A 23640-nucleotide genomic window follows, 5' to 3' on the forward strand; every position below is an offset into this window, starting at 1 on the left:
GCCTCCCAGTAGCTGGGACTACAGGTGCCCACCACAACGCCCAGCAATTTTTTTGTTCTAATTGTTGTTGTTTGGCAGGCCTGGGCTGGGTTTGAACTCACCAGCTCCAGTGTATATGGCTGGCGCCCCAGCCATTGAGCTACAGGTGTCAAGCCACCAACTTCTATTTTTTTTTTTTTTTAATTTACCCCAGAGACTGGGGTTGAGGACTGGACAGTCTCACCAAGGGAATGAATGACCATCACCTGAGATCGCTGATTCATTAATTCTATATACTGATATTGGAGTCAAAGAGACAGTGCAGGACTAGGGATACAGCAGACTAGATGTCACTCACCATTATGTCCCCAATACCCAGCACAGAGCCAGAAATACAGCAAGTGTTCAATCCATGTTTGCTGAGTAAACAAGTAACTGCTTCTGTTAAGTAGAGAATATCAGAGCTTCCAACTATCTCTATTAATTAATGTCTAAGTACCATTGAATGAGTCATTTAAGCTCTATTTTGGATTAATTCTAATGAGGGACCCAGACTAGATTGGCATCATTAAAGACACAAAGGTATAGGACTTAACTTCCACCTCTTGTTCCCAGGCAGACCTTACGAATGGACTGTGTTATCCTCACCTGCTGAGCCTGGCCATCCTCAGAATCCTTTTTAACATCACTTCTAGTAGCCACTGCCCATCAAACATGGTTGGTGGTAGAACCTCTTTGCCATCCTGGGATGAGATGGGCTCCTCCAGCCCATAAATCTATAGACAAGTGGAAAAAGGCAACTGAAGAAGGTTCAGGATATGGGGTGGGTGTATGGAGAGTAAGGAAGATCCAGGTAAGGAGGCTCCTTGGAGAGACTCCTCCTGCCAGTGTGGGAACCCTCAGAGTTATATGAATGGGTGAGCTTGTCCCATGCCAGGTGGGAAAAGAAGCACTCATGGAGAGGGAATAGTGGCCCCCAACTTGCTGCCTGAATCCTGACAAATGTTGGAACGAACTCTCTGCCTGAAAACCACAGGCAGCTCAGAGCTTTTATTAATTCCAGGGCCTGGAGGAAGGGCTGGGGCCATTGAAAGAGGCCATCCATGCATCTGGCAACCCAGGAAGGGAGAGTTTTTTCCAAACACTGGGGCCACCAAGCTTGGAGAGGGCGTGGGTAGCAGGGTAAGTCCTGGCTCTGCTGAAATTTAAAATGTTCTATGTCAATGTAGATCATAGATCTAAATATGAAAGGTCAAACTATAAAACTTTCAAAGAAAGCATAAGAGAAAAAATCTTCACAACCTTTGGGTAGGCAAAGATTTCTCAGATAGGACATACGAAGCACTAAGTGCTACAGAAAAGATTGTTTGGGCTTCATTAAAATCAAAGATTTTTGTTCATCAAAACAACATTAAAAGAAAGGCAAGCCAAAGAGTGAGAAAAGATCTTTCTAATCCATATATCAAACAATAGAATTGTATTTATGTATATAAAGAACTCCCATGACTAAATAACAAAACAACAAACAATACTGTTTTCAAAAATGAGCATAAGACTTGGACAGGCATTTCACAAATAAGGATATTCAAATGCCCAAATAGCATATGAGAAGGTGCTCACCACCCATACTAAAGAGGGAAATGAAAGTTAAAGCCACAGTGAGATACCCCTGCACACCCACCAGTGTACTAAAATTTAAAGATTGGCGGTTGTAAGTGTTATCAGGTTGTAGAGCAAATGGAACTCTTGTACCGTGCTGGTGGGAATATAAAACGGTACAACAACTTTAAAAAACTGGAAATTCCCCCCAAAGTTAAACACTCTAGCTCTATAACAATGAGTACACATGTCCACAATAAAAGGAATATTCTTAGCAGCATTATTAATAATAGCAAAAATATATAGAAACAACCCATTGAACATCAGCATTAGAAAGGGTAAATAAATGTAGTATAAGACGGAATTCCATGCTGAAATGAAAAAGAACCGACTCCTGTACTCACAGGAGAGGAGTTGGGTCTCCCAGGCACAACGTGAGTGAGAGAGTAAGGCCCAGCAGAGTCCACTATGAGATTCCATGTGTGTGAAGTTTGTATGAACTTATGGCAGCTGCCATAACAAATGAACCACAAATTGAGTGGCTTAAACCAACAAAACTTTATTCTCTCACAGTTCTGGGGGACAGACGTCAAAATCAAGGTGTCAGCAGGGATGTGCTCCCTCTGAAGACTCCAGGGAAGAATCCTCCCTAGGTTCTGGTGTTTGCCAGATGTCCATGGCTTCCCTTGGCTGGTTCCAGATCACTCCAACCTCTGCCTGCACAGAGAACTTCTCCTGTGTGTCTCCTTGGTGTCTGTGTCCAAACCTCCATCTCCTTTCTCTTAATAAGATTTAGGACCCACCCTAATCTAGTGTGACCTCATCTTAACTTGAGTTTGTATGCAAAGGCCCTATTTCCAAATAAGGTCACATTCACAGGTACCGGGGATTAGGGCATGAACATATCTTTTGGAGGGACACAGTTCAACGCACTACAAAGTTCAAGAACAGATAAAACTGATCCATGGCGGAAAATGTCATATGAGTGGTTACCTCTAACAGGTACTGACCCAGAAGGGCTGCAAAAAAGCCTGCTAGGCTGGATGTGTTCTTTCTGTCGATGTGATTTGTGGTTACATGGGTACGCAGACATGTAAAAATTTGTGGGCTGTACACATCTGAGCTTTGTGCCCTTGACTGTGCGTGTATTATTCTCTCTTTGAAACGCTCTTGTGGAGTTGAGTTAGCAGTTGGGTAAGCAGATGTCACTTGCACCCACAGTGCCACACACCCACAGGTATACTGACAACAGAAACAATACACACTCCCTCACTACCGCCTCCCCAGCAGACCTCTGGGTCCTCCTCTGTGAGGGGCCGGGGCAGCAGGAACGCCATTCAGGCTGCCCTGGTGCTTTGGATTGTGGAGCACAAGGCAGAGAGAGGCTGTGTCTGCCCAAAACTGAAAGCCGAAACCTGCTGGAGGCCATGGTGACCACCCTGTTGGGTAATTCCTCCCCTGGGGCCTAAAAGGAGAGTCCAGGCAGCTGGGTCTGCTTCAGAGAACAACTTAATGCAGGCCTGGGATTAGGAGCCTTGGGCCTTGTGTGTGTGTGTGTGTGTGAGAGAGAGAGGGACAGCACATAGAAATGGGCAGAGAAAGAGATAGATAGTGACAGAAAGAGAGAAGCAGAAAGAGAGAGATGGGGACAGAGATTAGGAGACATGCATTCATCCATCCTTGTACTTTTATCCCACCCACCAAGATACATGTCCTGATTTAGGCTACAACGGATGATGGGGCCCCAGTCCCCAAGAAGCTCCTGGCAGGCAAACAGAGACTCCAGAAATCCAGAGGAGGAAGGCCAGGCTCTGGGGCAGGTCTGCCTCCCCCTCTGGAGTCTGTGTCTCATCCCCTCCCACTGTGAGCATGAAGCTCAGGCCACAGGGGATGTGATGGGCCCACAGACCCTGCAGGTAAGGCGCCCACAGCTCAGAGCCCAAACGGCTGCCTCCACCCTAGGTCTCCCATTTCATCTCCCTCCTTACACCCTGACCCCCCGGACCCTGCTCACCTACAGATGGGAACTGTGGAAAACATGCTGGACTTGGAGTAAAATCCAGCTTCAAATTCCAACTCTGCCATTTCCTGGCTGTGGGAATTTGGTCAAGTCATTAAACCTCTCTGGATTTCATGTACTCATTTGAAAAACGGGAGGGGGAATGTTTTAAAATATAGCTTTGATGATGATGATGATGATGATTCAGGTATGATGAGGCCAACAGACCAGATGACTGACAAGACCATTTGTTATACTCACAGATCCCAGGAGGAGGGGCACGTCACACCGCTTGGGGACCACACAGGGAAGCACAGGGCTGGTGAAGAGGCAGAGGGAGAGGAGGAAGCCCTGGTAAGGGCCTTTAGTGCGGGAAGGAACTGGTGAGGTAGAGCTAATAAACTCAGGATTGGCTAGTTTGAATAACTTCAAGGGGCTCCTTAGTTCCTGTTCCTAACTGCCTAGAGCCTGGCCCTGGGCTGATCATAACAGAGAGATTCATGGTCCAGGGTATAACTACCTCCAAAAGGGATGATGGGGTGGCTCACTCCTGTAATCCTAGCACTCCCGGAGGCCAAAGTGGGAGGATCCCTTGAGCTCAGGATTTCAAGACCACCCTGAGCAAGCGGGAGACGCTTCTCTACAAAAACAAAAATTAGCCAAGCATTGTGGCAGCACCTGTAGTCCAGGCTACTTGGGAGGGTAAAGTAGAAGGATGACTTGAACTCAGGAGTTTGAGATTGCTGTGAGCTAGGCTGATGCCACAAGTACTCTAGTCTCAATAAAATAAAATAAAATAAAATAAACCTCTAGAAAGGGGTGGTGTGGGGACTCTGGATTGGCCGGTTTGCACGTGAAAGGCAAGTTGTTGCTAGCCTGGGAGGGCCCATGTCACAAGGCCAGGGGAGATCAAAGCATCAAAAATACAGCATAAAAAGCTGTGATTAACAGAGAGGAATAACAGCACCTCAGCATTTGTTTGAAGATCAAACCAGTTATTGTCATGTAGAGTCCCAACACTGGTGCCTGCCAGGTGCCAGGTGCATAGTACTGGCTGGAATCTGAAGCCACATCTCACCACCTCTGGGAAGCCTCTCTGGACTGAGCCCATCTGGCACTGCTTCTGCTGGATACCCTGCATTAGCATTGTCAGGTGGGATTTTTCTATGACAGGGAATGAATTCCCACACACGTGGCGGAGAGGGGAGGGCAGGGATCTTGCCAATCTGGGCTGATGGAGGGAGAGTGTGCAGCCCAGCAAGAGCCAAAGAAAGAGGCAGGAATGATTATGCACCCACCTGAAGACTCAGACCATCCAGCAACACAGTGTGACAGCAGAAGAGTCCTAGGAGAAGTCAGTGCAGGTGGAAGCGTCTTCACTTCCACACAGGACATTCTGAATGTCATTTCAGGAGGTGCCCACACCTCCAAAAACCCGCCCCTCCAGCCTAGGCACAAACCTTAATCAGAGAGCTTGCTTTTAGGTGTGGGTCAGGGAAGGTCTGCAAATAGCATATTGGTGGTTGAGAAAAGAATTTGAGTGTCTGGAGGGCTGAGATCCAGAATGTTCCCTTGAGGCTGGGAGGAAGGAGGAAGCTGAGTTGTGTCTCCCCAAAATTCACATCTTTGAAGCCCTAACCCCCAGCACCTCAGAATATTACTACTGTATCTGGAGACAAGTTCTTTAAAGAGGTGATTAAATTGACATGAGGTCATGAGGGTGTGCCCTAATCCAATACAACTGGTGTCCTTATAAGAAACCAACACTCACGGGGGCGGCGCCTGTGGCTCAATGGAGTAGGGCGCCGGCCTCACATGCCAGAGGTGGTGGGTTCAAACACAGCCCCAACCAAAAACTGCAAAAAAAAAAAGAAAAAGAAACTAAGACTCAGATACACAACAGAGGAAGATCACATAAGGACACGGGGAGAAAATGGCCATCCATAAGCCAGAGAGAGGGCCTCATGGGGAACCAGCCCTGCTGACACCTTGATCTTGGACTTCCTGCCTGCAGACCATGATACGGTGAGTTTCTATTGTTTAGGACTCCCAGTCTGTGGTACTCTGTTGTGGCCATCCTGGCTAACTAATACATCACCTGGAAACCTCTGGTAGCTTGCCTTTTTTCTTCAGTCCAAAGCCGTGTTTGGGAGACACAAGTGACCTGCACCACAGGGGTCTGAAGGCAACAGTCTAGGCCAGTGGTCCTCATGTTTGAACACATATCAGCATCCCCTGGCATGCTAGTTAAAGCACGAATCATCAGTCCCACCCCCAGAACCCCTGATTCAGAAGCTGTGGCCTAGGAATCTGTATTTCTAACAAGGTCATTCTCCAGTGGTCATTCTCCAGTGGGACTGCTTGTCTGGGGGCCACACTGTGAGAGCCAGTGGTTATGACGCCTATTTTTTGTTTGTTTATTATGATGATTGTCAAGCCCCAAGAATCACTGGCCTGAGAGCCAGAGTCACCTGCATAGGATCACTCACAGAGACAGGTCATCTACCCAGCACTTCTCAAACTTCCCTGGAGCTCCAGGGAAGCTTTGAAAATACCAATTTCTGGGCCCTCTGGGGCACAACTAGGAGTGGGGTAGGATTCAAAAACTCCCCCAGGCCTTAATGTACAGCCAATACTGAGAACCACTGCTGCAAGCCACACCCCCATGGTTCAGAGGGGGCTCCTGGTCAGGGAGGGGAGCATTCACTCTTGCTCAGGCTAGTCTTGAACTGACCCCAAGCAATCCTCCTGCATCGCCTCCTGAGTAGCTGGGACTACAGGTGTGAACCACCATTCCGGGCTAATTTTTCTATTTTTTATTTTGGGGATAGAGAAAATAGGGTCTTACTATGTTGCTAAAGCTGTGTGGGTTTTTTTGTTTGTTTTGTTTTGTTTTTTACTCACTACCATCCTAGCAAAAGCTGATAAATTTTTTAAAGCCAGAAGACTCTTCAAATTAAATGTTACTCAGAACAAACCAAAACAGGTCTGCCTGGGTACTGGCTGGGTTGCACCTGCAGTCCTACCCATAGCACCTGTTCCTGTCCTCAGGGCTCCAAGAAACACCCCCTGAAACCTCTGATCTCTCCCAAAATGTCCTCTTTGTGGACCTCCAGTGGGTCCAGAGGGCTTTGGGTGGGCACAGCCACCTGAGAACAATGATGACCCAGCACTTGGCTCTTAGCTTGGCAGGAGTCTGACCTGTGGCCACCAAGAGGGTCAGGAAGGTATATAGCCCTGAGGTCTTCCCCTGACTTACACTTATTTGTTCACTCAGCTGCACTGCAAATGCTACTATATGAAAGACAACAATCCCTGGTGTAAAGGGAGAGAATAATTTGTAAACAGCCCTTGCAACTGTGTCCTTCAGATTTTTTGAGGGTGCTGAGCAAGAAAACAATTCATTGCAATCCAGTACACATGTGTATGAATTCCAACAAAAGGTGCAAGAATAGTGCTGAATCTGATCACTTCTATCCTATCCTATCCCATCCCATCCCATCCATCCCATCTTACTCATCTATTCTGTCCCATCTCATCCCATCCCATCTTAAAATGTTGTTCCTCACCCACTAAATTGATTTCACATCCCACCAAGGAGTCACAATCTAAGATTTGAAAAGTGCGGATAGAGCGAAAGGCTCTTTATGGGAGCCTGGAACATGGTCTGGGCTGAGCAGGAAGGGCCAGCATCCTCTGACAATCTGTTACTGGCGGGATTTAAGCAGGGCGGGGACAGCTAAGATCTTTGCTCTCAGAAGCTCCTGCAGCCGGCCATGTGGGTGGGCTGAAAGGACAAAGGCCAAGGTGCCTCGGTCAGTGCTGCCTTCAGCCTTCCTGCTTTTGCACACACCTCCCAGGAATCATGTGGGAGAAGGGAATTCAGCTCCGGGAAGTCTTCCTGATTGCCTCCCCTCACCCAGGAGAATCTGACCCTTCAGTCCCAGGACTGCAGATGCTGGTGTCCTCTCTGTCTGTCTCCCCTCCCAAGGCCTAATGTCCACCAGAGCAGGTTGCTCAGGAATGTGGAGAACAGAACAAATGAGGGAGCCCCTGGCCCAGCCTCACCAGCCTCCCACCCTGCATTCTGGCAGCTGCCCGGCCCAGCCTGTAGGACCCGCCTGGCGCCACAGGGATCAGGCCAACTGAGGGTTCCGGGCATGGGTGGAGGGCACTGCCCAGGGCGGGGAGCAGCCAAACGTGGTGTGGAGATGGAGACGAGCAAAACTCTGGAGGAAAAGTGTTCTCCACCCGGCAGTGTTCCCGGCTCAGGCTCTTGGAAAGACTCCTGGGCACGGCGGGCTGGGGGAGGCCAGAAGATAAGAGTGTGAGGGAGGATGCAGGGGTGGAGTGAGAGCCTCAGCAGCTCTGCCCACCAGCTCCTAAAACCAGCTCAGGGACCCCCAGTGGCAGGCAGCTCAGCCATAGGTCCCACTATGCAGCCTGCCCCAGGAAAAGGAGGCTGACCAGGTGCTGAGCAGATGTGCAGCTTAGCTAGGGCCATTGCTTCATCCCAGAGCAGTGTGGCTAGTGGGTGAAACACTCCAGAGACCTCGACTCTAGGCCACAATGCCTTTGGGTGACCTCGGACTAGTCGTGTGCTTCCTTGAGACTCAGTTTCCTCCCCTGTGCACATGACAGTTGACTAAGTCATGAATACCTATGCTTGTCCACCCTGTATCCCCGCCTTTCCAAGCAGCTCCCCAGGGGCCCAAGCCAAAAGCAGGCTGGTGTCTCCTCTTTGAGTTCAGAGTGAAGAAGGGGAAGACACTTCCCACCAGCCTGAAAATGAGGGCACATTCTAGAAGCATTTCCAGAGGCAGCCTAGCCCTGGGCTTTCCCCCTCAGCAAGACTCCAGCCATGGGGTGCACAGGAGCCCACAGGCTCATGTGAGGCAGTCAGGGAGGCGGGCCCCTACTGCTTCCTACAGGAGATGCATGGGTTGGGGTGCAGGTTGGGGGAGAGACCCAGTAACTGATCTGAAGGAGCTACTGAAAGTGCTCTTCCTAGCAGGCCCACGTCTGTGGACATGTTTATAAACTGAGATAATAATATCCTCAGTTGGAAATGGAGATGTGCTTTGTAAATTGTCAAGTGTCAAGCGAATGAGAGGCACATTCTGGACTCCTCCGTCTGGGCTCCCGTGGGGAGGGGGGTGTGTAGAGCAACCCAGCTGTCAATGTTCCCTCCCGGTCAATGCTCCCCTCCCCAGACAGCCATGAGGCAATGTGGGAACAGCACAGGGCAGAGCAGCCCATCCAGGACACCCATCTGCATACCCCACTCCCTGCCCTTGCACACGCAGCCAAGGACCCAGACTGACAAATGACTCAGACACACAAACACCCGGGACTGGAGGAAGCTCAGCACTGCCTGGGGGTACTGGATCAGAGACAGGGCAGCCAGTCCCCCTCCACCCAGCCTCAATCATCTGTTCCAGTTCCCTGAAGTGGTGTCCTGGCTCCCACCCCATGTTTGAACACTTCCTGTATACTAGATTCTCACAGGTAGGAGTTTTCTCATTAGTACCATGCGCTAACCGATTGTGCGACTGGAGCACTAGTAGGAGTTTTCCATCTGAAATGTTTATGAAGACCCTCGTCTCCATGGGAGGAAATTGGGGCTTCTGGGGTTAATTATTATTGATTTCACCATTATTAGGTATTATTAGGTAATCCACCCAAGGTCACAAACTATTCAGTATTAGTCTCTATCACAACCACAGTGATGACCGCTGACCCCACCCCCGCCTGGAAGTTACAGAAGCACCCTGTGCTGGATTCCGACTTCCCTTCTACAACTCCCAGAACCCCTTCAGAACACAGCCAGTTCTTCCCTTGGGCCAACCCATGTGATAAAGTGACACCCAGCAAATGGCCCAGACACACTTCATCCAATCTATTTGTTACAGACCCTTTACTGCTTGCAAAGTCTGACACCTTCACTCGCACCAGACTCCTTCCTTTCCTGGCCTTTTCTGCCATCAGAGGGGTCCCTAGCTGCCTCTGGGGATGGAGGAGCTGCAGAAGCCTCTCCTCATTTTCCAGCCGAAGTGCTGGCTGTGGGCCAGTGCTGCCAGATACCCCACCGTAGGTGGCTGCCCACTCTGGCTCAGTCACCAGCACCAAGAGGGCAGGACCTCTCCCGTGGGGTTGCCTGTCATGGGTCTATCCCTGTCCTCAAGCCCCATCCTACCTTGAAACTTTGGGAAAAGCATCCATCCTTGGGTGTTTTTAGATTCCCTCCTCACCCATCATAGCTAAACTGGACTCATCCTCATTTGTCCTCTCATAGTTCAGAACTGCACTGTCCTGGCTGCTGGCCACATGTGGCTACTGAGCACTTGAAATGTAACTACCCAAATCAAGGCACACTGTCAATGTAAATATACACTAGTTTTAAGACTTAGGAGAAAGAATGCAAAATATTTCATTAATCACTTTTATATTGATTACATGTTGAAGGGATGATATTTTTTGACATATTGAGTTAAATATTATTAAAAGTGATTATACTTATGTCTTATTTTATATGGCTAGTTGAAAGCTTGAAGTCAGAAGAGGGAAAGGTTTGGGCCTCAATGTCTGCAGCTGGTTCTCAGGGATGGGGAAGAGGAGCTGTGAGTATGCGGGGGTGGGGGGAGCTGGCTCTTCTTTGCTGCTAATTTTCCACCTCAGTAACTACCTAACCAGCATTCATTTCCTTCCCCAACCTCAGTTTGGTCCATATGAGAAGTGCACACTACCCTGTTAGTGTAATGTTGGCCCTATTTCCCTTGGGGCTGGCTGGAGGGACCCTCACTCATATGCGGGTATGAATGACTGATAGTCCACAGCTGGCTGATCCCAAGTTCTCCCAGGCTAGTCCAGCAGCACATCTCTCTCTCTTACTGGCCCAGGCTCCCAGGCAGCAGTGGGTCCTACACTCAACAGATGACAGGACCATGCCTAGCCAAGAAAGAAAACAGAAGCCATACCCTACAGATTCGGGGGGGTCTGGGGGGGGGCGCTGTCCACACCAGCAGCCTTTGTCTCTGTCTGCTGGAAAGCACATCTATGTTTATTATCCAACACTAGTGGATTACAAGGGAGACAGAAATGGGCTCCCCTTAAAACCACTTTTTGTGATGCCCAGGCCAGTGGGGCATAAGAAGCACCCAAGCTCAGCCCAGAAGAACCCACACACTAAGGATCCTCAGAGGGGCCCGGGAAACAGGGATGCTGGGGGCTGAACGATGGGGGGTCAGACCCAGAGTGATGGAAGCCAGGACATGCTGAGATCGGAGTGCTTCATCACCAAAAGTCCAGGACTCAGACCTTCAAGGCAACTCTGGGGTCTGGGAAACAGCTCCACCAGACAGAAGAGGCCAGTCAGGAGGCAGGATGGCCCCATCCTACCTTGAACCTTTGGGTAGCAAATTCCACCCAGGATAGCAGGTCAAGCTGGGTGGTGCAGGGCTCTGAAAGCCAAACTCAGAAGTCTGGACTTTATCTTAATGGCAACTGTAAGTTTCTGAGCAAAGCAATGCCATTCTCAGAGCGATGCGGAGGCTGGAAATTCTGTCTTTCCTAAATAGGTGCACCTGGAGGCCCTGGAGGACAGAAATGGCCTGTGAGTGACTCACCTGGGTGTCCTTCAGCGGCACCAAGCCATGCAGCAAGTGGGAGAGTGAGGCTTGTCAACAGTATCGGTGAAGCCAATGCTCGCCAAGCAGCCAGGCGCACCAGACAGTCCTCTGTGGGTGGTTCTGCATGTGTGACCTTATTTCATCTCTACAGCTAGGCAGGGAGGTGGCACCATGCAGTGGAGGACTGATGGGCTTCTTGAATGCACAAGGAAATGAATGAATAAATAAATGGTGGCCGAGGACTACAATCCCCAGTCCTTGCATGATGAGTTGCCTGCGTTCAGCTAAATTGCACAGTATGATCAGGGCAGTGGATTTGATTCTGAATCGAGACCCCCTTTTGAGGCATACAGATGCCTTGTGGAATATGTATAAGCAGGGTCCCTGCAATTCACAGAGGCTGCTAAAGGAGAAGGGGGACACAGATTGGAGACAGGACACAGGGGCCTGGCCCTGGGGAGAGAGGTCAGTGGGACATTCTCAAGCCCACCCCTGCAAGTGCCCCTCCACACTGCTCATGGGTCCCCTACTGTGAGCTCCCTCCCGCTGGCTCCAGACTCTCTCCCCATCCTGGAATTAATAAAGACTCCGAACAGACTGCGGTTTGCAAGTCTGAAAGCTGGTTCCTGCCCACGTCACTGCCCCGAGAGGAGTGGGGCCCAGCTCCCCCCAGCACCCCCTTCCTTCCCCCTTCCTGGGAGGGGGTAGGCACATAAGTTCACCCGTGACCTCCCCTCCCTGCCACAGGCACATCCCAGGCATCCAGCCTGAGACCCTGCCTGAGTGCCCTACACCCACGAACAATGGCCCCACAAAATCTCCATCAGCTACCCCCAAATAAACACACACTGTTAGAAAGAGCTGTGTGCTTGCAAGCACAGCCTCAATTTCCCTAGCACATCCCCCCTGCCAAAATTCTGGAGCTGCCAATGCCAGAGACCCAGGAAAAAGGAGGGATTATCCAGGGTCCCAGGGTGGCCCAATGTAGAGCTACACTTGATAGCCACACTAAAAACAAGAGTGGTAGGGCGACACGTGTGGCTCAAGGAGTAGGGAGCCAGCCCTATATACCAGGAGTGGTGGGTTCAAACCCAGCCCCAGCCAAAACTGCAAAAAAATAAAAATAAAAACAGGAGTGGCACTTGCAGACCCAGTGGCTGCAATGATAGTATTAATAATGGCACTAGTTCTAGATGAGTACAATGCATTATTGATCCAGCAGGCATGGTGCAAAGACCATATTTCATTTGTCTTTACAAAAACCCTCCGAGCTAGGGATGTTTATCACCCTTTGACAGATGAAGAAAATGAAGCTTTATGGAGAGGATACTCGTCCCTCCCCTCAAGAAAGTATTAGAGCCAGAATTAGTTCTAGGTCTACTGAAGTTCAATGCCAAACTAACGCCATGCTCCTGGCTGGATAACCAATGTGTCCTTCAAACCTATGCTGGTGCAGGGAGAAGCCCACAGGACATGTGGCCTCTATTTGTCCCCATCTGGCTGTCACCTAGAGTAAGCAACTAGTTACCCTCGTCTGTCTTCTGGCTCCTACACTTCTTCCCCACAAGCGAGGGCTGGGAGGCATGATCCACCTTGTTTCAGCCCACATCCTCCTCCCAAACCCCCACGGTTCCCATCCCCCATCCAGCTCAGGCCAGCAGATGAGAATGGTCTGAGTTCCCCTGCGGTGCTGTCCCAGCTCTTTCAGAGCAGGCCGCCCCCTCCTGGCCACCAGAGGAATGTCGGCCCTTCCCAGAGGGCCAGAGAGAACCTGCAGTCTAGGGGCTCCCAGGTCTGGTCAGGGCACTAGGGGTGCTCAGCATTGGGATGGGCGGTAGCACAGTGAGAACGAAGAGGCCAGGCTGCTTCTCAGTCTGCATGAGGCTCCCGTCCCCTTGTTCCCCCTTGGGGACCCCAGGGGTCCATTGACCTTTGCCAGACACAGATCTGGGGATGGGGCTGGGACCTTGGCCCATGCAGCATGAAGTCTGTGTATCAGGGTCCTCCGTGTGCTCCAGATACTCAGGGGACAACACTAGCATGGCCTTAACTTCCAGGCCATCCCTTGCCTGCAGCCTCCTGGCTTCTATACGCATGGACCCCAGACCTGCCCAACACCCCTCCCCAGCTTCAGGCGGAGACTGAGACCTTGGCCCCTGCAGGATGGAGACCTGCTGTATGTCAGTGTCCCCCTTGCATCCCCTGGATAGCCCACAGAGCAACACCAAGCTGATCTTAACTTCCAGGCCACTCTGCCTGCAGCCCCTACAGACATTGGAACCCCCAGCCCAGCCGATACCTCCCCTCCCCAGTTTTGGGCAGAACCTGTCTCTAGCCAGACCTGGGGGTGTTGGAGAGTCTGGAGGACCGGGGTGGGGGCCGAGGCGCGGGACAGCTGGCCTGTGTCCCCACACTGGGCCTGGGGCCCAGCCGGAGGGGCGGGGGCCTGGCCGCTCAGACCTTGGCTGGGGCCAGGATTTTTGGCCGGGCCGCCGGGCCCTCCCTCCTGCTTCCTCTCCCGAGGGCTGTCCTGGCAGAGGCCCCCCTCACACTTTCTGGCGGGAACAGGGCCAGCAGTGAGAGAGAACAGCCACAGAAGGAAAGCGGGAAAGAGTCGGGAAGAGTGAGTGTGTGCGTGTGTGCGCGTGTGTGCAGGAAAGAGCCCACAACCCGTGGGACCCACGGGCAGGCTGCGGCCTTTCGTAACTGCCCCTCCCGCACCCCCCCTCCGCCCGCCCTCACCGCCCTCCCTCCCTCCCTCCTTCCCTCCAGCCGACCAGGCAGCAATTACGCTTTGGGGATAAAACGAGGTGCGGAGAGCGGGCTGGGGCATTTCTCCCCGAGATGGCGGGTCTGACAGCGGCAGCCCTGCGGCCTGGAGTCCTGCTGCTCCTGCTGTCCATCCTCCACCCCTCTCGGCCTGGAGGTAAGGGCCCCTCACCCCGACCCGTCCTGTGCTGCAGCCGTTGGACTCACCAGAGGGAGCCCTCACCCAGCTGCTTCAGGGGTTCCAGGCAGGACCCCTTTTGGCCACAGGGTCCTTAGAACTGTCCCCCCAGGAGCCAGCCCCCTGCTGAGGAAGAACCTGTCAAATAGTCACCCCTGACTCAAGACAGTCCCCACCCAGGGTCCTGGCTTTGCTACCAGGGACCCTTGCTCTACCTGGATGCCCTTCCTGCCAACGGCAACCCCGTTAGCCTATGAGCACTGGCGGCTTGCACACCTGTGGGTCCAGAGGGGTGTGCGTGCCAGCCCTGGGGACAGGGGACCCCGGTTTGAGAGCAACTCAGCCACAGTGAGCTGTGTGACCTCAGCAGGTTCCTTGGTTCCTAGGATGTCAGGTCAGGGTCACACTGATTATGGGATTGCAGGTTGAAAAGATGCTGCCATGGTCTGTCCCTGTGAAGAGGCTGAGATTCCTGCATGTGCACACATGTGTATGTGTCTGCAAGAACAAGTGTGCCCTGTGCTCTTGCACAAGTGCATATATGTGCATATGCCCAGCTGTGTCACTGGATGAGGGCGGGGTGTCTATGGGGGTATGAATGTCTGCCCACCGGTTCATCCGTAGACAGGAGTATGTGTATGCATGGGAGGGGTATGTGAAGGTGCTTGGTAGTGTGTGCAGACGTCTGCCACCCAACAGACATGCACCTGGGAGACGTGGTGTCCAGGTATGTCATTGTGTGTGATTGAGTGTGTGCACATGTATGTGTCTGTATGTGCCTTGTGAGGGGAGGAAGCAAGCTGGGGAAGGTATCTATCTCCTGGTGAGAGAGTACAGCTGGCGGCAGAGGCTACAGTGGACCTTAGGGCATTGCTGGACCACCTGGTGTGTGCCCCAATGTGGGCATAGCTAGCTATTAGGTCCCAGGGGGCACCCTGTGGGACTGCTATGCAGCAGCCAACTGGGGGGCACAGGAGGGGCCACAGGAAGAGCCAGGAGCAGCTCATGGCCATGCAGTTGGGGGAGCTGGAGCAGGGTCTTGTTCCCATGGAGGTCCTCCTTGCCATGAAAACCAGACCTTTAATGGGGGGGGGGGCGGAGGCTGCAGGGTGGAGTAGGGGGTCAGAGGGCTGGAGAAGCAGCAGCTGCTTCCGTGAGATTGACCGGCTGGGCTGCTGCTGGAAGCAGGAGCTTCCTGTGCAGTGTCCACTCCTGGACCTGGATGAGGCCAAGGGATGTGGGCACCAAGCAGCAAGGCCTGGCAAGAGCAGCAAGCCAGCACTTGAGGCCAGCAGTTCCTCCCCAGGATTATCCCCAGCTGCCCACCCTCCTAGTCAGTGCTGCCACATGTAGCCTGGCAGGTAATCCTCATAGGAACCTCGAGAGTCAGGAATCATCATCACTTTACACATGAGGAAACTGAGGCTGCCCCTGAGAGTTAGTACTAGCCAGATCTCTGCCCTAGTCAAAGGGTGAGGGGATGGGAGAGAGGTACCAGGTAACATCTGGGGAGAGGCAGACATGGGACTGAGTCCTAAGGCGGCATACCCCCGGCAAAGTGAACCCTCTCCTGGCATCCTTAGAGATACCACTGAATGCTTAGCTGGCCTCATTGTTTACAAAGCCCTGTTTTGTCCCAGGTGGCTGAAATAGAGGGTCCTGATAAGGGGCATGTGAATAGATGAGGTTTCCTGGGGTGTCTGGACAGCCTACCAGAGTCTGGAGAGGTCAGGGAGCTAGAAGGGCCTCAGTTACACACTCCCTGCCGTCCACCTGGCTGTCCTGGGGGAGCCCACCTTCCCTTCAAAGAGGAAGATGTCACTTACTTGAGTTCCTCCAGGTCCAAGGAAGAGTGTTACAGTGAGAGGAAGGAGAAAGCCATAGAGACCTTCCAGGGAAGAACAAGCTGCCTGGTCGCCCCATAAAAAGAGAACTTGGGAAATTAAACTGAGTATAATCCTCTCTCTCCATCCTCTAGGAATAGTGTCAGGAGTTTTTCCACCTGATTTCAGAATTGAAGCTGCTTTGCAACAGGGGTTTTCAACCTGGCTCTGTGTTAGAGTTCCCACCCAAGAATCCCTGCTTGACTTGGTCTGGGGAGTGGCCAGGACACGGAGACTTTTAAAGTTCTCCAGGTGGCTGATGAACCGCCAGGGCTGAGAAGCTTGGGTTTAGAGGTTGATCCTCTCCGTACGTCTGCTTGGGCCTTGGCAGGAGAGCCGATGTGCCCCCATGAGGGAGGGGACAGAGTCACCCATTAAAGGTCAGATTGTTTTTGAAAAACCCTTGGCAGCCTTCTCCATGCAAACAACAAACAGTTTCGTGGAGTCTTATCTGCTCTTCAAGCTGGCCCCCTGGACTTTGGCTTGGCAAAGCCAGCTGGACTGCTGCCCCCTCTCTTTGAACCTGGAGCCCAGGCCCTGGGCAGAAGGCCCTGCATGTGACCGGGGTCAACTGCGGGTCTGCAGCCAGGCACTTCATCTCACTGGCTCTCTGTTTCCCTGGCTGCAAAATGGGGAGAAACATCCCTGCCCGAAGTATCTCTTTGGGCTGGAGTTAGGTCCAATGGAATATCTGCACAAAATGCATCACGTAAGAGGGCCGTGGGGACGTTCATTTTTAAATAGTATGTTCTCTTACTCAGAATCTGCTAACTCGTGCTATAATTAGTTCACATTTCTAAGGTTTAATTCACTCTCTTGCTATTCACACTGTGTTTGGTCTAGTGTGGGGCAGCGGATATGTAAACAGATGTGCGGTGATGGGGGAAGCAGAGAAGACTGGGGGGTGCTCCAGGAAATCCTGGAAGGCTTCACAGCAGGAGTGACATTTGAGTTAGACCTTAAAAGAAAGGTAAATGTTTGAGGGGCTGTCAGTGGATAAGGGGTGAGCCTCCATCTCTGAGGCTCTGGTAAGTGGAATTGAAGGAACAGAGAAACTGATTCTATCTCAATAGGCAGAAGACCTCTCTGCAGGCAAAGCTGACAGTATTGGGAGGGGACGATTTTCCTCACAAGAGGTGTGCAAGCAGAGGCACGAGGTATATTTGCAGAAGGCGTTTCAGCCCAGCCAGAAGACTGTTATGATCCCTGAGAGTCTAGGATCATGATTCTAAGATGCAAGAGACAAGTTCCACCCTGGGCTAGTCGGTGGAACAAGCCAAACCCACATGAAACAAGACAAGCATTCTCCGGGCCAACTGCTTTGGGCCAGCTGAGCGGCACAGTCAGGGAGAAAGAGCCACAGGCTCAGGGAAGGCAGGAGGAAGCATCTGAGCTCAGCCTTGGTGGAGGGTAGGATTTGGATAGAGGTGAGGGCATTCCTGGCAGGATGCACTGCTGGTGCCAAGGAGTAGAGATGGGGTGAGGTTGGCCCATGGGGCACGAGGAGGAGGCTGCTACCTTTACAAAGGCCCTTGATCAACTCCTGTCTTGTTTTAGGCTCTTCCCTCCTACACTTGAAGAGACACAGGCAAGGATCCTTTGCAGCCCTTAAACCTCTCTGTAAAGTGGGGGTTCAAATCTTGAGCTCGCAGACTGCCATTGTTCAGGCATAGAGTTTGGCAAACACTGTTGGGATCAGGGAGGTAGAGAGTGGGGACAGTGAGGGTTAGGGGGCAAGCTGAGTCCTCCTCCTCAGACCACAGATGGGGTGTTGGAGAGCATAACCTCAGGATAGAGGAAGTCAGAGTCCAGCCAAGCCAGAGGGCTCAACAAGCCTGAGGCAGAGAGACCCCTAAGGAAGCTGGGGGTGAAACAGGTTAGAGTCAGATCCAGAGGCAACCTCCCTGCCTCCCCTCCACCTAACTCACCCATCATTTATTGAGCACCTACTGGCCTTGGGTGTGTACTGTGTAGCAAAGTGGAATAAAATGGAAATTCAGGGTCACTATCTTTTTATTTTAGAGCAATTACTGTGTGCCAGATCCAGGACAGAACATGGCCTCTTAACTGAACCTTTTGATACCTCATAGCAACCTTGCAGTGCATTGACTATTAGCCTCACGTTGCAAGAAAGGAAACTGAAGTTCAGAAAGGTTGTGTGACTTGCCCAAGTTCATACAGGTGGTAAAAAGGAGCAAGGGCAAGATTAGAAGCCAGAGCAGCCTGTCCTGAGCCCCTCACTCTCCTTTCCTATTACATCATTCTCTGCAGTCTGCTCTGGACCCAGAGAGCAGAGAGGAGGGGAGAGAGGGCCATGAGGAAGGAGGGATAGGAAGAGACAGGGGAGAAAGGAGAGAGGCTGAGGCCGAGGACGACATACAAGAGACGGTGTTGAGAGCTGGAGGCTGGAGCCAAGGAAGGCATCAGAGGCTCCAGGCAGGCCATGTGTGGGCTTGGCAGCTGATGACAGGGCCAAGCGTCCATTCCCAGCAGGCCCAGCCCTCTCTGGGCCACTTCTCTGGGCCCCAAGGCGCTGACCAGATTGCTTGCATACTCCAGGCCTGGACTGCAGTCCCTGGGGGATCACAGGCCCTGGAGGGGGATGGCGCCGGAGCTTTGGCACAGGGTGGCCGTGATAGTTCGGCATCCCCAATCCTGCTGGGCTGCAGCTGAGGCTGATGGAGCCCTGAGGCCAGCAAGCCCAGCTGTGCAGCGTCGCCAGGCCATGGAGTCCAGACGTCTGGACACACTGCAAAGCTGTCTGACATGGCTTCCAGTCCCTCCTATGCCCCACGAGACCCTTCCAGCCCCTTTCAGCAGAGTGGTTCAGGGACTGTGCTAGGGGCCTTGGCAAGGAGGACTTCTAGGGTGGAGCCAAAGGCCAGTTTGGGACCCGGTCTTTTGGCATGGTGATGGCCCAGGCCTGGGTCTGGGGCCCGCATCATAGTGCTCCCCAGTGACAGTTTCACTGGTCCGTGGGGACTGAACTTGTGATCCTGCCTGGCCAGTGCATTAGCTTTTCCTTAGGAAACTATTCACTTTGCTCATTCATGGTGTCCCCCTGTGGCCCCGGCGCCTCCTAAGACAGCCCTGTGTCAGCTAGCCAGAACCCCACCCAAGTACTGGGCAAGTGGCTGAGGATGCTGACCTCAAGCCATCCTATCAGTGTGGGAATGGCTGCATTTTTGCTGGCAGCAGCTGCATCTCCTAACTGCCCAGCTGCTCAGAGCAAGGGAGAGTGGGCTTCCCTGTGAGAGATGCTCAGATGCAGCCCCTACTGGGCCCTTCCCTGCCCACAGGCCCCTGCCTCCAAGGAGAGCCAGGTACCACCTCATGAACCATCATACTCAGAGGAGTGGCTTAAGTGTGAATACAGGCTGCATCTCTTTCCAGTCATGTGGCCCCAAGGACATCCGTGACCCTCTTTGAGCCTGATTTCACATCTGTTAAAACAATAATAGTAAGCCCTGCCCATCGAACCTCAAAGGGCCACTTTGTGGAGCAAGAATGAGAATACACTTGGCCAACAGAAATTTCTTTGGAGACCAGCAATATCATTAGCACCACTGTCACCAACCTTGTTCCTGTGCTTTTATTAGTTCTGGCTAATGAAGGACTCTACCTGCTTCCTTTCAGGGGTCCCAGGGGCTGTTCCTGGTGGAGTTCCCGGTGGTGTCTATTATCCAGGTAATGTACCAGAAACTTGCACACAGCCAGGTAAGGCAGGCGATGATGTTAGTAAGCCATGCACATTTTGACACTGCAGAAAGTAAGAACATCAACATGCCTACCCGAGGAACCAGAAATGATGCCCACTTAAAAATGCAGTTAACATGACACTGTTTTGCAGCCCCCAAGATGGTACATTTTCTGAAAGATGAAACGCAATGCTTGGGAGGCTGTGGGGAGGCAGGCGCCGTCACACATTCCTGCCATTAGAAGATCCACAGTCTTCAATCCATTAATCCCACCCTTGGGAGCCTATACAAAGGAAATAATTGAAAAGAACAATCTGCACCAGGTTCATAGGACTGTTATTTGCAAAACATGTAAAAAGAAAAAAAAAGAAAGAAAGAAACCTACCCTACTGGAGGGTGTGATTGAGTAAACTCTGAACTATTAGGCAGCTATAAAAAGTATTAATATGATGCTGTCTGTCGTGAAATGTGGGGAAGTGTTTTTAAAATATTTTTTGTTTGCTTTTGTTTTTATTTTTTGGGGGAAGAATTTTTAAAGTAAAAAACAGTGTAAAAGCAATGACTATGAGCAGATGGAGACTGGGAGCATCCCCTCCCCAAAAGAAAATGGGCAGAATAGCAGTAATCCTTTAATTTAGGGAAATAAGCATAATGGTTTCAAGTAGATTGAAAAATCAAAAGTAATGTTTTCAATACTTAAAAAACACTTGTGTATTCGGAATTGATGTGCAAGAGGGGTACGGGGGCTCTCTCAAACATAAATAGGCAAAGGCTATTGGCCCAATGAGCCAGATGAGGAAACTGAGGCTCACAGAGGTCAGAACTTGCCCAAGATCATATAGCTAGGCAGTGATGAATTTGGTCAGGGCTAGGGTAGGGGTGGGGTCTTATCTGAGGTATTGATAGTTTTCTCACTCTCTCTCTATCTCTCAACACAGGGGCTGGTCTTGGAGGCCTGGGAGGAGGAGGTGAGCTCAAACTTGGTTCCTGCCTGAAGGGGTCTGGGTGTCACACATCTTCAGCTCTGAGAACCCCAGAATGCCCAAGCATGAGGGTTCCATGGTCTCACAGATTGAGTATCCAGGGGAAGAGTCTTGTCGGAGAGCCAGAACCCACTGGCCCACCAGCCTCCCCCAGGCTCTCTGCCTGGTGACCTCTGCAGTCTTTCACATGTCTTTTGATCCTCAAAACATCCCTGCTGAGCCAGCCTAGTGGACATCACCTTCCTCTTCTGAGAGGCTGGGAAACTGAGGCTCAGAGAGAGTAACCACAGATCCAGGGCAGAGCTGGGCTCTTGGTGGCTCTGTATCCCATGGGAGGACCCTCTCTGAGAGCCTGCTAAGACCTGGGATGCCCTCACTCTGCCCAGGGTGGGGGAGCATACATAGTACGGCAGGTGGGCTGGGCCCCTATTCACTTCCATCTCTTTCCTCTGCAGCACTGGGGCCTGGCGGCAAACCACCCAAGCCAGGTAAGATCCACAAGCACTGAGAGAGAACAAAGGGCCTGGGTAGCATGGGAGGACGTACAGAGCTGTGAACTAGGCAAGGCAGACAACTTGCAGGAGGTGGGAGAGAGGTAAGAGTAGCAATAGCCCCCTAGGAATGAGCAGGCCAGGGCCTGGCCCCAGGGCTTTCAGGGACAGAAGGCTGGAGGCAGTTCTGTGTTCCCCATTTTGTGAGGAGTGTCTAGCTTCTACCCTATAGATGTCTTTGTACCCAGCTGCCCAAAATCCCCTCTGTACAGCCTCAGAAACGGGTCTGGTGCTAGATGCAAAGGGAGGGATTGCCCTGGGTCCAGAGTCCCTTGGGCCTGTAAAAAAGTACTCAGGCTCAGATGCAGATGGTCAGCCCCAGACTCCACCTGCATGCCCTACTGACAATTGACCCAAGACCAAGCCCTCTCTAACCTATGCCAAGACCCCAGAAAGCTCTTCTTGGAAGCCAACCTGAGCGCTTTTCCCAACTCCAGACTAAGTATTGGTCCTAAGCTGAAACCTGGCCCCAGAGCAAGCACTGAGCTTAACGCCAGGCTGACCTCTGACCCTGGCCCCCAATAAACCCCAAGTCTGGCCTCAAGCCAAGCCCTGACCCCAAGCCCAAGCTGAGCACTGACCCTGGCCCCAGATGAGCCAGCTCTCTTCCTAATCTCAGGCCCCTTCCAGCTGTGTCCAGACCATGGAGTTTTCCAGTAAGAAGGTGTGGCTGAATCTGTCCCAACCTCACCCATGGGTCTGAGATCTGCCACCAGGGCCCACGCTAGACTCCAGGGAATGCACCCCCAAGAAGCAGAAGAGGCGGGTCCCTCCAGGAAACATTGGTGGATAAGAAGCAGGTGGAGGAAATGCGTCTCTATCCAGATTTATGGCCTCTCAGTGTGAGATGCTCCACATGTGGCCTCGGCCCCCCACCCTGCACCGTGTTGCCCTGGCTCCAAAGCCTGAGGCTCTAGGACACAGTTTGGATGTCCAAGAGCGCTTATGAAATCCTGATGGTTGATGATCCAAGTGCAAATGAATCTGCAAGACCCAGATTCCCCTTCACTAAAAGCTCATCTGTGTTGTGAAACTCCAGAGCTGGGGCTAGGTGGGCAAGAGAAGGGCAGGGCGCTTGGGCTAGGGGCTTCCTGGGGTCTGTACAGAGTTGTGAAGCCAGGGCTCTGTACAGACCTCAGGGCTCACTGCTGCTCCCTGCCAGCACTTACATCCTGTCTTCCCGCAGGGGTGAGGGATATTAGCAGGGTCTTGATGATGGAGAGAGTACAGGGAAGGGCTAGATGAGCAAACTGTGGAGACAGGACTGTGCTTGGCCCTAGAAGACCCAAATCGTCAAGGTCATTCCTACAAAGCTAGAGGGTACATTGATTGATCCCATTGGCAGCAGGGCACACATGGCAGGTTGTAATTAAACACCCCAGGGAAGACTGAGACAACTGCATATAGAGTTCCAGATTGGATGGCTGATAAAATGAAGCTTTTATTAATGAAAGATTTAGGTTAGACTTCTGAAAGAACTTGCAGCTCAAGATGAAGGAGTAGACCAAAAGGAAAGTCAGGTCATCTCCTTCTGCTGAAAAGTACACTGTAAGGGCAGTGCCTGTGGCTCATGGAGTAGGGTGCCGGCCCCATATACCGGGGATGGTGGGTTCAAGCCCAGCCCCGGCTAAAACTGCAAAAAACAAAAAAAGAAAGAAAGAAAAGAAAAGTACACTGTCTTCAGGCAGGGGCTGGAGTCCATGACATCCTGAGGTCATCTTTCAGCCTCAGGACTCAGGGCTATAAAGGCCTTGGCAGAGCCATCATGATGCCCCCAGGGAAGCCCCCCTCATCCAGGCAGTGGGGACGTCCAGGCCTGCCCAGGCAGGATGGAATGGGGCACAGGCAGCGTTTGTTGTACTTGGGAACAATTAATCCCTTGGCAATGGAGGGTGGGTGGCCTGGCAGCTGCTTCTCCACGCGGGCGCCGCAGGCAGTGGGCTGGCTGAGCTGGCCCCGGGGCTCGCCCCACCCTGCTGCAGCTCTCAGTGGGGAACCAGGCATCTTAGGAGCCTGCGCTCTCAAACCCTGAGCACCAGCTGGAGGCCCGCCTTCCACTGACAGGAGCACAGGCAAGATAGGAAGGCATAAAGAGCACCCACTAGGTGCTCTAGCAGGTTGCACACACCAAGTGCTATTTGCACATGGGGCCCAGGAAGGTAGGCGGCATAATGGCCACTCTGTAGATGGGGGAATGGTTCCTCAAGAAGTAAAGTGACCAACCTGTTCATAAACACAGAGAGTGGGTTGGGTCGAGGTATTGGGGTCTAAATCCAGAATTCTCTGATTCCTGGAAGAAAGAGGGTTGAGCTGGCCAGGTCCTGGGCTGCTCCTCCCTTCACTCTTTCCAAGTGCTAGAATCCTTGGGGAATT

The 23640-nt window shown here is 52.0% G+C and overlaps 1 protein-coding gene across 1 annotated transcript in view; it reads left to right on the forward strand.

Moving 5' to 3' along the window:
- Positions 1 to 3314: 3314 nt before the first annotated feature.
- The window catches only part of ELN (elastin), a 43911-nt gene continuing 23585 nt past the window's right edge, over positions 3315 to 23640 (forward strand). Inside the window, exons 1-12 of the mRNA XM_053556628.1 lie at positions 3315 to 3494; positions 3599 to 3630; positions 3841 to 3931; positions 5592 to 5602; positions 11762 to 11909; positions 12854 to 12997; positions 13281 to 13385; positions 13541 to 13828; positions 13978 to 14131; positions 19672 to 19722; positions 20672 to 20701; positions 21172 to 21204. Coding sequence (XP_053412603.1) covers positions 3315 to 3494; positions 3599 to 3630; positions 3841 to 3931; positions 5592 to 5602; positions 11762 to 11909; positions 12854 to 12997; positions 13281 to 13385; positions 13541 to 13828; positions 13978 to 14131; positions 19672 to 19722; positions 20672 to 20701; positions 21172 to 21204 — 1267 coding nt within the window. The remainder of the gene's footprint in view (positions 3495 to 3598; positions 3631 to 3840; positions 3932 to 5591; positions 5603 to 11761; positions 11910 to 12853; positions 12998 to 13280; positions 13386 to 13540; positions 13829 to 13977; positions 14132 to 19671; positions 19723 to 20671; positions 20702 to 21171; positions 21205 to 23640) is intronic.

Source organism: Nycticebus coucang, chromosome 12, assembly GCF_027406575.1.
Source record: "Nycticebus coucang isolate mNycCou1 chromosome 12, mNycCou1.pri, whole genome shotgun sequence".
Lineage (NCBI taxonomy): Eukaryota > Metazoa > Chordata > Mammalia > Primates > Lorisidae > Nycticebus > Nycticebus coucang.